Here is a 16910-nt window from a genome sequence, read left to right as displayed (position 1 = left end):
GCCACCCACCGCATACCCAGCTATTCTCTAGGTGCTTTGGATACAGCAAAGGAGAGACATAGTCACTGACATTTTAGAATTTCCATTCTGGTGGTAGGAGACAGACAATAAATACATACATACATAAATGTATTAAATCAGATAGTTATCAGTGCTATGAAATTTTTTTAATCAGGGTAAGGGGAAAACAAGTGCTGTGTGCCAGTGCGGTGAGGCATGTGGCTATTTTATATAGGTTGCATAGGGAAGACCTCACAGATAGTGTAATATTTGACAGGGATTCTGAAAAATGAAATCATGGGAAAGACACGTGAATATCTGAATAAAGAGCATTCCAGGCAGAGGGCACAGCAAATGTAAAACCCCATAAGATGTCAAAATTCTCAGCAAGGGCAAGGAAAGCCAAAAAGCCAGCTCAATTGAAGCAGGGTCGGCAAAGGGCAGAGTAACCTATGCCGAAAGAGATGGAGCAGAGCACGTCACGCAGGCATGGTCTTGTCCTGGAGGAGACAAGATTGCCCAAGTAGACGCCCCTGCCTCAGACATGAGCACCTGTGAATCTGCACATGGATTGGGAAACAACCCGCTTACCCTGCTAAAATTATACTGAAACTGGGATGGGCAAGAGAAGCTGGGGTCTGTCTGATAGAATATGGGTGGCAACTTTGTTTTCAGCTGTGCTCCAAAAAACTTTACCACATCCAAGACCTTTCCTTTCCACTGGCCATGCTTATTCTCACCCCTGAATCCGCTGAGCTTAATCCTCGACAGCTTAGTTTGAGCAGCTGGGAGACAGTGTGGACACAGTTGAAACACAGTGGAATTTAGGGCCTCAAAAACTTGGGTTTGAAAGTCTACCTTTGTAATTTAGTAGCTATCTGACTTTCAGCGACTTATTTAACCTCTGAATCTCGACTTCCTCATCAATAGTGATAAAAGGTTCTTTAAGTGTATTAAGCCATTAAGGAATCACTATTAACCAAGGAAAGCAATTCTGTAATCAACAGACAAGAAAACTGAGGCACAAGGGGTTAAGTAAGTAGCCCAAAGTTACTGCTAAACGGTAGAACAGGAATCTGAACCCAAGCAGCCCTGTGGCAGGACTCATGCATTTAACCCCATGGTGCCTTGAGGATAGAGTGCATGCTGAGAGAGATCACATAGAGAAAGCACAGAGTCCCTACAAAGTGGGTGCTCAGCAGTTCCTAACCATTTGTACTTTTTTGGTTGCCAGTGACAGAGAAACCAACCCAAAACTACTTAAGCCAAAAGAACTTTGGTTGGCTCTTAACAAATATAAATCTAAGCCCTAGATTCTAGGCACGTGTTGGCTTCAGCTACTGCTCAATTTAGGTTTCAAACTGTTAGTTACCACCATCCGTCTCTTGGCTCTGCTTTATTTGTTGATTCTTTTTCAAGTTCCGTAGGGGGAGCCAGGGCAGCTTTCGTTCCACGTTAGCTAGTTCCACCCAACCCCGTGGAGGAGAGGAGTCCACTTCCCTGATGATTAGGGTAACCACGTGTCCTGGTTTAGCCAGAACAGTCACACAGTCCAGCATGAGAGAGGAAGGAATCCACTTCCCTGTGGTAAGGGTGACTGCACATCCTGGTTTGCCCAGACAGTCCTTGTTCATACCTGCCAGTCCTGCTTAAAGATGAATTGCACCTCCATTCCCTCTCAGAAGTATCTCAGTTTGGACAGTGGATATTGTGGTCACTCCACTGATAGTCCAAAGAGAAATACTGAGATTTAGTCTCATAGGTCATTGTCTCAGATACAAAGTTTTCCCCTTAACCTTAAGAGGGGTTTGCTTAGCTGAGAGTGGGGAGGGGGTGGGTCCACCAAAGAAGAGAGAGACTGTTAGTTGAAGAAATGGGGTGATGGATTCTGGGTGGTCAAAGCCACAACATCCGGTACAGCTCCCTTTTCTTCCTTTACACTGTTCGGTGTGATTTAGCAGTAAATTGAGGGGGTTAGGGAGTTGGAAAAACATGGGCTTGAATCCTGGCTCTATTCTTCCTCTGGCTGTGTGACCTTGTAGTTCATCTTCCTTTCTAAGCCTCATGTATAGAGAGAACTAATTGTATCCGCCTCCGTTAGTTGTTAGGAGGAGTAAATAGGCTAATGGAATAAAACCTTTACCACAAAACTTGACATATATGATTCAGTAAGTCAATAATTGTTGTTTTTCCACGAGGCCTAGAATAGATCTGAGCACACGTTAGGTGGTGAGGAGATACCTAGTGACCCGTGACCAGGACAAGAAGCAAAATAAAGGACCATGAACCTCACAGGGAGTGTCAGGGAGTCTCGGGGTAAGTTTAGACGAGACTTGCTGGCAGTGGTGACGAGACCTAGTGATCAAGGAAAGGAACCTTAACATTTAAAATTGAGTGAAGAGGTTTGTGATCCAGCTAAAACACTGGAGAAACCACTGAGAAAAGGCACTTTTTAGAACATGGGAAAATGAGATTAACATTTTAAACAGCCAAGAGTATTTACTTAGTACCCATATTGGGGCAAATAAATATGAATAATTAATGCATCCTACTTCCAAGAACTTCAGAATTGTAGGTGGAGAACAAAACTCAGAAAGTTATAGGGATGTGTTCTACTTAAAATACATACAATAGTCCATAAAGTAGAGACTGAGAAATGCCATATTCGTACACATAATAGTTCTCTGATTGGTTAAAAAAAGTTGTTAAGATGGCCTCGAGTGTTATGAAGGGTTAAATGAGGAAGAAATCCCTTCTAGTGGGGCTGGACAGGAGAGATTTGGGAAACGGGGGTCATTTGAATCAGATCTTAAAGTGTAGCTGGATTTGACATGCAGGAAAGATACATAGATTTTCGAGGCTTTGATCACTCCAGGTAAAATCCTGCCCTCATGCTTTTTTTTTTTTAATTGAAGTATAGTCAGTTAACAATATTGTGTCAATTTCTGGTGTACAGCATAATGTTTCAGTCATACTTATACATACATATATTCATTTTCGTATTATTTTTAATTATAAATTATAAGATATTGAATGTAGTTCCGTGGGCTATACAGTAGGTCTTTGTTGTTTATCTATTTTATATATATATATTAGTCAGTATCTGCAAATCTCAAACTCTCAATTTGTCCCTTCCCACCCCCTTTCCCCCTTGGTAACCATAAGTTTGTTTTATATGTCTGTGAATCTGTTTCTGTTTTGTGATTTTGTTTCCTCTACCTAGAATGCTTTCCCCAATATCCACATGGCTTGATCGTTGAGTCTTTATTTTTAATGCCGTCTGTCGGTAAGGCCCTCTCTAGCTACCTACATAGAGTTGTGATACCCACCTCTCCCCTGCCTTGCTTTTCTCTTTAGGGCTTGCAACTCTCTAACCTACTATATACTCTTTTATGTGTCTTGTCTATTTCTGTCTCCACCACTAGAAGGCAGGATCCACGAGGCAGGAAGTTTTGTGTGTTTTATTCACCGCTGTTATCTCCAGCAGCTGGAAGAGTGCTTGACACAAATTAGGAGCTCATATTTGTAAAAGGAAGAGAAGGAGAGAGTCTGGCTGAGGGAGCAACATGAACCAAAGGACAGCTAGAATGTGGTACAGGGTATCAGTGTAGGCTGACAGGAGTGTGTGTGGAGGTAGGGGTGAAAGGGGATGAACATAGGAGAGGAAATTCGGCAGGACACGTGTTGGCTCCAGACCCTAGCAGACTTGAAGACAAGGCCAAGGAATCTAGCTTTTATTTTTCATGTCCTGGGAACTATCAAGGACTTTATATGAACAGAGTTGTGTTTTAAGAGGCTTACTCTGGCAGTGTTGTTTGTAGCGAGGGTAGAGAGCAGCTGGGAGGTAGGAATGCCAGCTGGGAGACCAGGATTGTAAGCTACGTAAAAGGCTGTGGTGGCCTTTACCAAGGCGAAGGAGGTAGAAAATGGAGAGGATGAGGGGAGCTGTGCAAGTAAAGGGGATACAAAGAGGTAGAATTAACAAGATTTGATCCTATTAACAGAAAGGGTGCTAGAGAGCATGTAATAGTGGGATAACCTCTATGTGAGTGATTGACTTGACAGCCACTCTGACGTTAATGGTCACAGCTGACAATGCTTAAAGATGGAAAGTACCATTTTCTCCTTATGAACAGTTCCTTTACAAGTCAAGGAATGTTTCTAAATGGTTTTGACTTATTTTACTCTGTTTTTACTAGTTAAAAAACACAATAACCATTTTAGTACCTGGAGACCTTGAGGTTTGCTTTTTTTTCTGGGACATATCTATAGCAGCTGGGGAGAGTTAGGTAGGATGACATCTCTGTCCCTGTGACCCCAGTTTTCTTTTTCACCAGCCATTCTCCCCCTAAGAGGAAGGGCAGGTTTGCACATCTGGAAGAAAGGATAGAGGAAACAAAGAGTAGGGTATGGGATTGTCCAAAATCAAAAATAGATAGCAAAAGGACTTTAACCTTTCCAGACAGCGAAGAATTGCATTTTCAAGTGTTTTGAATTATTTCCCTGTGTGTGTGTGTGTGTGTGTGTGTGTGTGTGTGTGGTGTGTATGGGCCTCTATACAAAGAAAGCTGCCAAGAATAGACATAGAGCCTGTGCCCTTCACAAGTCAAGGAGGCCGTATTCACATATAGTACAACAGAAGTGCGCTCTCTGGAGTTGTGCAATGGTTGGCTCTGCTTCCCAGAATGCAGAACAGAGGACTGATCTGTGCGTGGGGGGAGGGGACAGTGCCTGGCTCTTCCAAAAGCTCTCTCCCTCGCAGGCCCTGCAAGAACTGCGGTATGCCATTAGAGATTACTTTATTGGGGTTACCAGTCTCTAATCCATTAAAATGAATCTGTTCATCTAGTTGATCTCTCCTGTGGCTGAGGGTTCCATGACTCCCTGAGAAACCTTAGGAGATTGGGGGCCTGAAAAATATAAAAGAAGAAAGAAAAGAAAGAGTGGGAAGTGGTTTCTGGCAACAAATTTGGCCTATTTCATACACAGGTGGGTCAAGAACTCTTCTGCTCTGAGCAGTCCTGGAGAACTAAATTGGAGTCAGCGAACGCTGAGCCTTATATGCTGAGCTAATCTTGGAAATGGGGAGCCGTCGGTGGTTTCTAAGGAGGGAGACTTACGGAAACAGCGATCAGTCAGGTTTTCCCATTGCCAAACATCAAACGCTGGAGACACCACAGGCTCCTGCCTGGACATCTCTGAGGAGGGCTTTCTCTTCCTGGCCCCTGTCCTTCCATGCAGGCTGACTGACCCCCGTCAACTGAATTCAGCACGTATTTACTGCACCCATGTTATATGTCAGCACAGTTAGAAGTTTCAGAAACAGCTGCTAAAAAGTACTGTTCTCTGGTTTCCTCTCGTTTTGAATATTTTCTTTCATTTCCTCCCATTTGCAATGCCTTGGGTGACATTCCGTCAGGAAGTAAACTTTCCAAGTACTGTCATGTTAGAGCCTTAGGAGAGAACTGATGTGGCCTAGAGTGTTAACAGGAGTGCTCTGTACGATGAGAAATGTATGTTTTCTTTACTCTGGCCAGATTTTTCTAGACCAGAAAGTGAAGGTTTTTTAAATATTAGCATGTAGTATATTTAACAAAGTGCTTACTGAAAATCCCACAAAATATGTCTTTGCTGCATATTTTTACAGCACGGAGGCGCTCACCTTGATTTGTGTAAGCATTCGGCAGTGCATGTTATACTTTATTTTGGCCGCTGTGATATGTATCGGGAGGGTGGCTCTCTTTGGACTCCTGGAGAAGTTGGCAAACTGTACACGAAGCTGGTCCAAGGGTAGGGTGACTTGAGTGAGTTCTGTACGAGAGCCCTCACTGTCTGCTGTGCAAACACATGTCTGCATTCACAGTCCAGTTCATCACGCCTACTGGCAACAGAACCATCCTAGGCCCAATTCTCATCATATGTCGCTTGGATTGTGGTTATAGTTTACCTTCTGACTGTCTCCCTCATTCCAGGCTTTCCCGCTCTCCTCCAGCCCCCATATTGCCTCCACGTTCTTAAACAAAATCAGACCTTGTCTCTTGTATTTTTAAAAGCCTCCAGTTTCTCTGCAGGGCTGAATGGCAGCAGTTTTTGTAGAGAGCCAGGCTGCCTCTTAGAGATACCAGAATGTGTGTAAAGGGCTGGCTGGGAGAGAGATTAAGTGAGGTTTCAAAAGCTGTATTTAGCTTTTGAATTCCTTCATGCCTTGAATTCTTCTAAATTTTAAATATTTATGGATTAAATGAGATGTATGTTGAGTAAAAAGGGGGATACTAATCTCCAGAAAGAAGTCCAAACTCTGTCTGTCATTCAAGGTCCTACGCAGTGTGGCTCCTACTACCTTTCCAGAACAGTCACTGGTCTTGATATTGCTAGTGTCCTCGATGACACTAACAAGCGTAGATTTTTGAGGGACTTTTCATCTGGTTTTGGAGATAGATGCCAAACCTGATTTTAAGTGGTCTGGAAAGTGTTATCATAGAGATACATACAGGGTGGGGTGGAACAGTGGAAGGGGTCAATAAATCTGCTCAAAAGGAAGTGTTAAAGCCCTGGAGCTGTATCACAAAGGGTTAGTAATAACCACCCCCTTACATTGGAGGGAAGACCAAGACAGGCAGAAAAAAATCATGAGCGACGTACAGTGCCTTTGGGACATGTACCTACTGGGATTGTGGGTGGTTGCGCATTGTCTGGGATGCAAACTCAGTTAGAAGAGACAAGAAGGAGTTAAGGGGTTTTATACTGAAATTTATGGGGAGCTGTAGAAGACTTTTTGGTGGAGAAAGGATACATAAATGTATTTGTTAAATAAAAAAGTGGAACTACTAGAAATATAGAGCAAGGCTGGCAGTGGTAGGAAGACCAGTCCAAAAGCACTTGTAATACTTCAGTCAAGAGATGGTACCAGCCTGGACGAGGGCAGTGCAGAAAAGACAGAGGTGGATTTGAGACGGATTTTGGAGGAGGGATTGAAAAGACTTAGAGACGCCTTCTTATAGGCTCTGATGGAAAAGAGGAATTAAAGGTGGTACTGTGATAGCCAACTGTGAACCCAGATGAAAGACAGTATCCTTAGTAGGAAGGAGAATGCAATCAAAGGAGCAGATCTCAGCAAAGAAGGGAGTTCTGTTTTGGACATGTCGAATGTGAAGTGCCTAGGGGACATTCAGGTTGGAATGTACAACACAGAACCTGGAGCCTAGAAAGGACACCTTGGCAGGAGATACCCATTTGTAGGTGATGATGGAAGACAGTGTACATGTTATGCAGAGTGGCATTTGATACGAGAAAACTTGAGGCCAAAGACAGAACTGCACAGAATGTCTTCATTAAAGTAAGTTATTTTTTAAATCAGAAATAAATTTTGAGGGATTAACTTTTTGATTTTCTATAGGAAAATTTTAAATACGTTACAAAAAGAATCACTATCTGAAATAGCCATACATAGAATTATATAAAGTTGCTGGGGCATTTGTTCTTAGTTGAAAGCAAGACACCTAAGACACAAGAAAACAAACAAAGGAAAAAGCTTTAGTATCTCTCTAAGTTTGTTCATCAACAGTAGCACGGTAGTAAGTTTGGTTTAGAATTGACCCTGTGTTCTTGTCATCCCTTTTACCTTTTGGAAGCTAGTGTTCTATTCATTTCTAAGCCCAAAATTATTTCATCAATTCCAGCATTTACAACTTTCCACATTAGAATCAATAATGCGTTACAGTTTAATTAGCAGTAATTGTTTTTCTTCGTGGTACAAAAAGTAATGGTGCATCTTACAGTCGTTGGCCTGTTCGATTCGAAGTCATATGGTACTTGCGTCCTGCTTCCCACTGTGGGAAGAAGCACGATGCCCTTTGGAGGCAGAAGGGTGGAGTGAAAGGGCGCCTGCTGTGCGCTACAGATTGGACTGAGTGGTCCTCCATGTGGCGGCAGGCGGAGGGGCCACAGCCCCCTTGTGAAAAGCCAGCCGCAGGGCAGCAAGGGCTTGGGTGGGACCCTCAGACCTTCTTATTCCGGGGTCTTGCAGGCCCTCAGAGACCCAGGGAAAGTGAGAACCCATTGACCTCATAAAACACAGTCCCTTTTCTTCACGGAGGGCCACCCCGGGTCACTCAGGGTTCTGGTTGCAGGCAGCAGGCACAGAGTCCAGTGGGATTTATTGGAAGGAAATCTGGTGCTGACACCACCTCCAGTGAGATTTATTGGAAGGAAACCTGGTGCTCACAGAATCAACAGGAGGCAGAAGGAACAGGCTTGGAAAAGCTCAAGACCACGGGAACCCAGCCGTGGAGCTCTGGAGCAACCTGGCCAGGATGTCAGACACCACTGCAGGCTGGCCTACATTAATCCTGACTGTCCCCTCCGCTTTGCCTCCTGGCTTCAGAGAGAAAGCCCCCATTAGGAGCATTCGGTGCGACTGCCCAGATCCTGCTGTGTCCTGGTCACTGGAAAATGGAGAGCAGCAGGGAAACGTCTCCCGGGGCTTCAGGAGAAGAAAGTAGGGTCCAGCACGTCACCAGTACAGCAGTACTGCAAGGGGGATGCCCCCAGACTGAAAGGGCTTTTGATGTATTGCCAGTGACGAATGTTCCCCTGCACTCCCCTTCCAAAATCTCAAATTTGTGAGGCCATCAGAGCAGCTGAACAATCAGACTGTGGCATATTCAAATTGACGACCTTGGCTTCATTCTGAACCACCAACTGGCTGAGGGAAATAACCTTTCTGGAGCTCATATAAAGGGTCAGGCTTTTGCTAAGTATGTTCTATGCAATTGCTGCTCAACGTGCAATTTTTCCTACTTAGACCCTGAGAAAATCTTAAGGAAAGAGGACAGTGGTTACCAAACATTTTTCCAGCTAGAGAGAAAGAAGGCAACAACTGTAGACTGCAGTTTGGGTGCTAAACAAAATAATGTCTAAAAGATGCCATTGTTTGAAATTAGCCCCTTGGACTGACAGGCAATTAACTTCTGCCAGTGGTTTAATTTCTCGTGTGTACCTGGTACAGGAAGCCATACATGGGTGGTAATTTTTTCCCCCTCCAATCTCAGAGGAAATGTAACCGGGTATGAACTAGCAGCACAACTCATATATCAGTAGTCTGGAGTGGTTCTACATAAATCCTTTTCTTTAAACTTATTGAACTGTTTTGAAAATGGCTTCAACAGAAGTAATTCCAGTTGCACCAGAAAGGAAACCAGAGTCTTGAAGAAAAATATACTCTCTTTGCTGAGCAAGGCAAACATATCAGTATGCAGAGAAACAAACCAGTCTCGTGTGTTTTATTTCCTTAGCAAATCCACTGAAACGCTTACTTTATGTCTTTAAAAGGCTGATAGACAAAGAATTCTGTGGCCACTAACAATTAATGCCTACAACTAACTGGTCTGTAACCACTTTAAAATGGCAGGTACTATTTTTTGTATTGGTTTCTCTTTTGTTCACAGTATCTCATTATGGAACTTGGCACATATTATAAATACAATAAATATTTGTTTTTTAAAAAAATTCATTGAAAACATGTTCTCTGGGGAAGTATTTTCTATTCACAGAATTAGATAACATGCGGTTTTCTAACCTACTTAATGCATAAGCCACACTTCTATCACAAACCCAGCCTTTTTTATAGTGAAGCCCTCATAGAATGATATATTTCCAAAAAGCCCTAGGCAGCACTTCCTTTCAGGCTGTTGCTTTTTGATTCTTCCAGGAATTAATTTGTAAAACAAAAATCTTTATATCTGCAAAATGTGAGAACGTGATAGGATTTAAAGCTGACTAGTCCAAAGTCATTTGATGAAACTGACTGCATTTTCAGAACTAAAAAATGTGAATTTACAAACTAGTTGGCTCTAATGAAAGCACAGGTGTTTACCATAGTCAGTGGAACTGGTCATAAATTAATTTAGACCTTGACCTATGGAAGGAGATGGAATAATCTCTTTGTTATTAGCCTTAACTTCTATAAGATTTTCACATGGCTCATTCCTTAATTCCTTGAAGTTTTTGCTCAACTGTTAACCTCAATGTGGCCTTTCTTGACCACTCTGTCTGTCTGTCTGTCTGTCTGTCTATCTGTCTATCTACCTATCTATCTATTTTGAGAGGAGGGAGGTAATTAGATGTATTTATTTTTTATTATTATTTTTCAATGGAGGTACTGGGGATTGAACCCAGGACCTCATGCATGCTAAGCACGTGCTTTGCTACTGAACTATACCCTCCCTGACCTGACTACTCAATTTAAAATTTCAACTCTTCCTCCCCTTATCAGCATGCCTGATCCCACTTCCCCAGCTTTCTCGGTCCCCGTTCCACTTAGCAGACATAGTGTATGTTTTGTTTGTTTATTTGTTTGCAGTTTCTCTCCCTAACTCATGGAAGCTCCATGAACACAGATTTTTTTTGTCTATCTTGTTCCCTGTCCTGTGCCCAACACCATATGTAGTAAATGCTCAATAAACATTTGCTGACATACAAGCTAAGGCAGTGTTTGAAGCTTTCTCTGTACGGGTATTTGCAACTCTCTTAGTGACTTGAAAAGCAATTTCACATCAATAATTTTATTTGTTTATTCTTTTAATAAATTTGTGTTTTAAGAAAGGGTCATTACCCCAATTCATCGGATGACACAAAGAGCCTCAGAGAGTTTCTGTGAATTGTGTAAATCAGAGGCTGGCAAGCAGTGGACTCCAGCCTTGAACTCAGATCAGTTTCTTTCCTTAAAATACTGCTCCCATCCAATCTATGAATCTTTCTGGCCAAAGAAATACAGCAACGCTTTGTGTTAAATGTTGCTGGTCAGGTCTTAGGGAAGTGGATTCCACAAAGTAAATAAGAATGGAGTTTGAATACAGCATATGTATTCTTGGTAAATAAAGCAACCCAGCATGTATAGCTCTCAAGGATGTGAAACCTAACTTCTCCTCAGCAGTTACCTCTTGGAACTGGAAGAGCCATCTGTGTGGAGGCCATGAGATGTCCACCTCAGAGAGTCTCCACAAACCCCTCCTTACACTGCAACTGAGCATCGCACCTGCTGTACTCCAGGCTTTTCTCCATGGCATTTCTATTTCATGACAGCTGTAGGTAGGGAGGTGGTAAACATAATGGTTAAAGATCATAGGCCCCAACATGAACAGAACCAAACAGAACTTAAAGCTCAGTGTGGTTGAGAGTTTCTTTGGGGGCAATTACTGTCTCCTCATCTATGAAATTAGGTGATAGTACCAAGTTCTGATAAATAAATAAGATTACACAAGGAGAGCATTCATCACTGCTCCAGGTGTCATTATTGTGTGTCTCCTTATCTCTTCTCCCAGATGATAAGATCACAGAAGGGAGGGCTTGCTGCTGGCTTTCTTAGTTTGCTAGGTCTGCCGGAACAATGTACCATAAACTGAGCCATTTAAACAGTAGAAAGTGAGTGTCTCACAGTTCTGGAAGCTAGAATTCTGAGATCAAGGTGAGATGGCAGGGTTGGTTCCTTCTGAGGGCTATGAGGAAGAATCTATCCTATGTCTCTGGCAGTTGACTGGCAAGCTTTGGCATTTCTTGACTTGCAGAAGCATATAGATTACTGTATTTCAATGGAAATTCACATTAAAAATTTTCAATATCTAAATTGCAATACTATATATATCTTTAAAATTGATATTCCTTCCAAAAATCATTTGCTTAATATAATCAGAACTATTGGGGTTGCTTTTCAGGCTATAGATATATATTTGGGCATTTCAGTATGCATTTATAATGCATTCTCCAAGTGCCTAAGCTGAAGTTTTGAGTTGATACAAATCTCAGGATTTATTGTGATGGAAATAAGACTCTCTGTAGAACTTTGGATCTTATAGAAGGTCTATAAGTATTTGTTGGATGAATGAATATATGAGTGAATGATGGGGATGGAGGAAGTGAAGTCATTTCTTTTCAACTCCATTTGCACTGGTGAAGTCCATAACCTAAAGTGAATATAATACTGAAGAGTGAAGGTAATAGATTTAAAAACCATGAAAGCAAGTTTTAATTTTTTATATTGTTTTGTCTCTGTAAGTTGGGTTTTCTCGCAACATCTTGTCTTGCCCCTTCATGCTCTGTACTGTGACTGATGATTTCAAGCACTCTGTAATGAAAGGGGACCTCCAAGAAAGGCAGGATGGGAGGAGAGAGTGGATGCACATTTGCATAGGGCAGGAAGGGCACTGTAACATCTGGCAGTGGTGGCCGGCTGGGTCCATTTGTTGGTGCTCATTAAATTCACATTCATGCACGAACTGTTCTGAATGTATAAATGCTATTTTAGGCTGGTTGCTTTCTCCCAGGCCCATGGTGCTGACTTTGGGGGCCCTATCCCTGGTTGTTTACTTGCCAGTGACATTTGACCTGGGGTCAGACCTGTATTTAACCCTTTCCTATAGGTCAAAACCAAATTAATTTGGTGAGAATGAAATTGGAAATGAGTCGTCTGTACAGCAGGTGTCCCCTGTGGAGAATGTGCCCCAGGTGGAAACATTTTAAGATTGGTTCCTGGCCCATCTCCGAAGAAGCTTCAGAGGTCACAGAGGCAATTCCAAGACATCCCATGTGGTGAGGGCCTGGGGGTGGATGTAGCAGGTGCCGACACAGGGCGGCTTTCTCAGCAGCTTGGGGAGATTTTCAAACAGGCCTCTTTGGAGATAATGTATTCATACATTCATGAACATATATCTTTTGGGCATTCATTGTGGACCAATTGACTTAGAAGTTGCCCTAAATGATTGGAACTTGACCCTTTGCCCCTACCTCCCACCATCAGCCAGAGACTTTGATTCGTAGGAAAGGAAATAATGCATTTTTCTCTTTCTTTTTTCTAGACGATGAGGAAGATGAGGAAATGGTGGAACCTAAAGTGGGCCCAGATTCAGAACTGGAAAATCAAGACATAAAACAGGAGGTGAAGGAAGGTATGGTGTGGGAAATGAATTGGGTCATGATTTTATTCTGTTTTTTTAAAACCAATATAAGGGATGATAGAGGTAAGTAAAAATTAAATGTATACTTCCTGTGTAGAAGGTTTTCTGGGATTGTTCAATATATTACATTTAGCAACGTAAACTGTAATCTCCAAAGCAAGAGCCCTTTATATTTTTGACTGACAGAAGCCAAAAAAAATACAAACCATCTGCAATTCCATCAACAAGTCTAGTCACGACTGCAGTAAGTCTATTACTAAATAGCAATAAAACAAGACACTTGTTATCAATTGTCACATTATGTAGTTCACTCCATCGTGTATTCCCAGTGATAAGAGTAAAGGAAGGGAGCAGATATAATTATTTTGTCAGTATTTCTGAAGTTTATGCATGTGATCTACAGAGAAGTGTTAACAGTGATCATCAGTATTAACTGTACTGTTAGAAGTTTTCCTCCACAGCTCTGCCCATATCAGAAGGAGCCCCCTTTACACTTCCAATGATAACAAAGACTCACATTTATCTAGGCCTTAATATGGACTTGACTTTCTCCTTAACACTCCAGAGATATGATCTGCCCTTCACAACTTCCTTTTGAAGCAGATACTATTATTTTCCCTACTTTATAGATAGAGAACTAGGAAAAGAGGGGCTTAAAGACATACCCATGGATACATAATGTGTAAGTACACGAGCCGGGATTTGGAGTTGTCACCAAAGCCTGTATGCCCTCCTTCTGTAATAGCACTGACTTCAAAAGACAAGAAAGCAAGAACAAAAAAAGAAAAGAAAGGGAAAGACAAGAAATACTATGGGTGATGTTCCACTAAAAATCTCACTTTGTATCCCTTTGAGATTTTCAGCCCATGGAACAAAGGAGAATTTTGAAATTGTCCTTCTTACTGAAAAATGGAGTGTCCGTGAGAACCAAGTGTGGACTAAAAAGATCTTTCCATACTTCCTTCCTAGTGTCCCAAGTACAGATCAACATAACTTCAACTAGAAGCTCATTTGATTTTTAAATTTTAAATATGCCTGTGGCTCTGGCACAGTGCACAGCACATGGTTGTCCGTGGGGACTTTGTAGGAATGGGGACGCGCTGGTCACATGGGCTCACTTCCGCCTGTGCGGGCATTGAGGGAGGTTGATTACTGCCAAGTTTAGGGTACCACTGAGGCAGGTGGCAGGTAGATTCAACATCTTTAACAGTGGCATGCACAGAGGGCAAAAGAGTTACTTTTTCTGAGACTCTAGAAGTATTTGAAGAGATTTCACATTTAAACTTCTACTAGAAACATTTTTCTTTTAAGCTAGTGAATAGAATATTATTAACATAGGTATAGCAAGAGACGAAATAAGTCAGGATTTACTAAAATACCCTCTTTTTTTTGGTAAATGATCCTTAAGATGTACTGGGTGATAAAGAACCAGGGTATATTTTGTGTGTCTTGGCTCGGATTCCCTCCCACATCCAACCCAAATCTCCAAATTGTCTTCTCTGGTAAAGCATTGTAACCTCTGTCTTAAGTTCTGAGCAGAAACACTCTCTAGTTGTAACTGTTACTCATGCTTCATGGAATTGATTAAAGTCCTGTTAAAAGTCCAAAAGAAGTTTGAAAGTACATTTCCTGTTGCTGCCGCGCTGTGCGCCTTAGTCTCTATTAATGGCTTTTCTGCAAATTAGCACATAATGGGTTAAAAGCATGTTTATGTTGGCATCAAACTCTCTCTGGCATTTTTTTTAAGCAAGACAGTATTTTGCAAACTTTTTAAAGAATCTCTAGCAGATACAATTGTGGCGCCATTCACAAGGCTGCGTGGTAGTCCGGGCTGTGTCAGCACTTCCATATGAACCCTGAGTTTCAGGGATTTATTACTTAGCCATAAACATTTGTACTAGGCTGAAACTTGACATACACAGTTTCAAACCAGGGAACACATTTTTAAGGAATCAGGCCTTTTTTGGAGTTAAAAAAAAAAAAGTAGTGAAGGAGAAATGGGAAAAAAAAATCAGTGCTCACTCGCTTTTGCCATTTTTGCCCATGTGACATCAAAATGCATTAAACAGTAAAGAAATACAGATTTGATTTATTACTGTTCTCACCCTTTTTTCTGCAACAGTGTAGAGAAAAACAGCAGGTACATTTTAGCTTTTAATCAAATTTTAGGGAATTTCTATATGTGACTGTCCTGGTATCTTCATGTTTAGAGATTTAAAACAACAGAATCATAAATGCACATTAACTCATAAGCCTCACATTAACTTCAGAGAAAGACATCATTCTTTATTAGCTTGGTTTGGTTTTCTCTTGTTTATGAACTGATTTCATTGTAAAATTCCGTAAGAGCCACTGTGCCTATTTAATCTATTTTAACATTTAGGTTATGTGGGTTTACTTTTAATTTTTTTTTTATTTTTTAGATATATTCTTAAACAATATTTAAAAGATGTAATTTTTATATGGAAATTTAAAGCTTCATTGAAACAAGACAAGACGTTTCTGAAGTGGATATTTTTAAACTTACTTTTGACCTAAAATGAGATTGTAAACCACTTAATATAAATTAGGAATTTAATTACCAATTTTATATTTTTACAGAGAGAAAAATCCCAGGGACTCTATAAATCAAAAGATACAGTATATAGTAAATAGAGTAAATAAAAAAGAAATTGAAAAAGTACGCATTCAGATCAATAAGAAAATTCAAGAAAGCGTAGCAAATAGGATAAAATCAACATGAGTAACACATAAAAAAGGTATTTCCATATGCAAAACCAAGAGAAATGAAGATTTCTATAATAAAAAGAAAAAAAGTAGACCCTATAAAATTCACACTAGATTTTAATTTTGCAGGCCATGAATTCATAGAATTAGGCGGTTTTCTAAACTTGGAATTCCATGACTCCAGTACATTGTTTTCATACTTATTATTCAAGCTAAATATGACTGTTCAGGTACATTTTGGTAAGTTTGAAAATTGCCTTGTAATTTGTATCATATGTAAGTTATATCCATGTGTTCTACTTTTCACAAAGAATCTTTATTCTTTAAAAAAGGTCACCTTAAATGCATAAAATACTGTTAGCTCCTAGCAGAACTACTCCATGTTGTGAAAACAGCAACAAACCTGCTTACTAGCACTTCCTGCTTGACTCTTAAGAAAAATCAAACGTGATCGTTGCCATTGTTTTGCTCTGGTATGCCTTTTGCTATTAAATTAATTCCTGCATTTTTATACAGTGAACATGTTGAAAATAATTCACTGGGTTCCAGGGATAGGGAAAGGCTGAAGAAACAGAGATTTCAGGGAGAATTTGGGTTGTGTCCTGGAGTAATACAGTTCTGATTCTAATAGTTTATGCTTGTATTTTGAGTTTTGTGGATTCTGTTAATCAACTAGTTTTCTTTCATGAAATGTAATGTCTGGAGAGGTTTTATCTTTGAATCCCAATTTTGGTGGTTGTTCCTGGATAGTCCGTTATGTTTTCATTACATTGTAACAACACATCAATTTAAGGATTTTTAAATATGGGAGGTTTCGGGTTTTTATCCAAAATAACCATGGCTCTTTTTAACTCCTAAGTTGAATGTTGTTTATGACTTAGAAAAAGTACTTGTCTGCACATGCATCTTATTATTTTGTGCTAACAAATCATGTCATTTGATCCCTGTTAGACATCAAAGCTTAATGTAAAATATGGCCTTTCTTTTGCTTCAGTAGCAATTTAATTTCAAGCCCAAATATTGTATTGTCAAACATAATATCTGGAGAGGCTACTGCTTCACTTACTTGAACTTGGCCTCTGCAAATACGCTTTGATCAGCCATTTATGTTTCTCTTAGAGGAGAAGTTACAGTCTTGAAAGCTGAGATCAAACTGACAATGAGCTACAGGGAAGGAAAAAAATTACAGAAAATTACACACATACTATTTTTTATTCAAGGTAATGGACCTGT

At 40.7% G+C, this 16910-nt stretch overlaps 1 protein-coding gene across 9 annotated transcripts in view; it reads left to right on the top strand.

Moving 5' to 3' along the window:
* DYNC1I1 (dynein cytoplasmic 1 intermediate chain 1) overlaps positions 1-16910 on the top strand; it is a 435553-nt gene that overhangs the window by 296499 nt on the left and 122144 nt on the right. For all 9 annotated transcript variants that reach the window (XM_072964956.1, XM_072964954.1, XM_072964953.1 and 6 more), the window contains one exon: positions 12852-12941. In XM_072964956.1, coding sequence (XP_072821057.1) covers positions 12852-12941 — 90 coding nt within the window. The remainder of the gene's footprint in view (positions 1-12851; positions 12942-16910) is intronic.

This window comes from Vicugna pacos, chromosome 7, assembly GCF_048564905.1.
Source record: "Vicugna pacos chromosome 7, VicPac4, whole genome shotgun sequence".
NCBI lineage: Eukaryota > Metazoa > Chordata > Mammalia > Artiodactyla > Camelidae > Vicugna > Vicugna pacos.
Note: the sequence above shows the minus strand (reverse complement) of the source record. Positions and strands in the feature narration are given on the sequence as shown.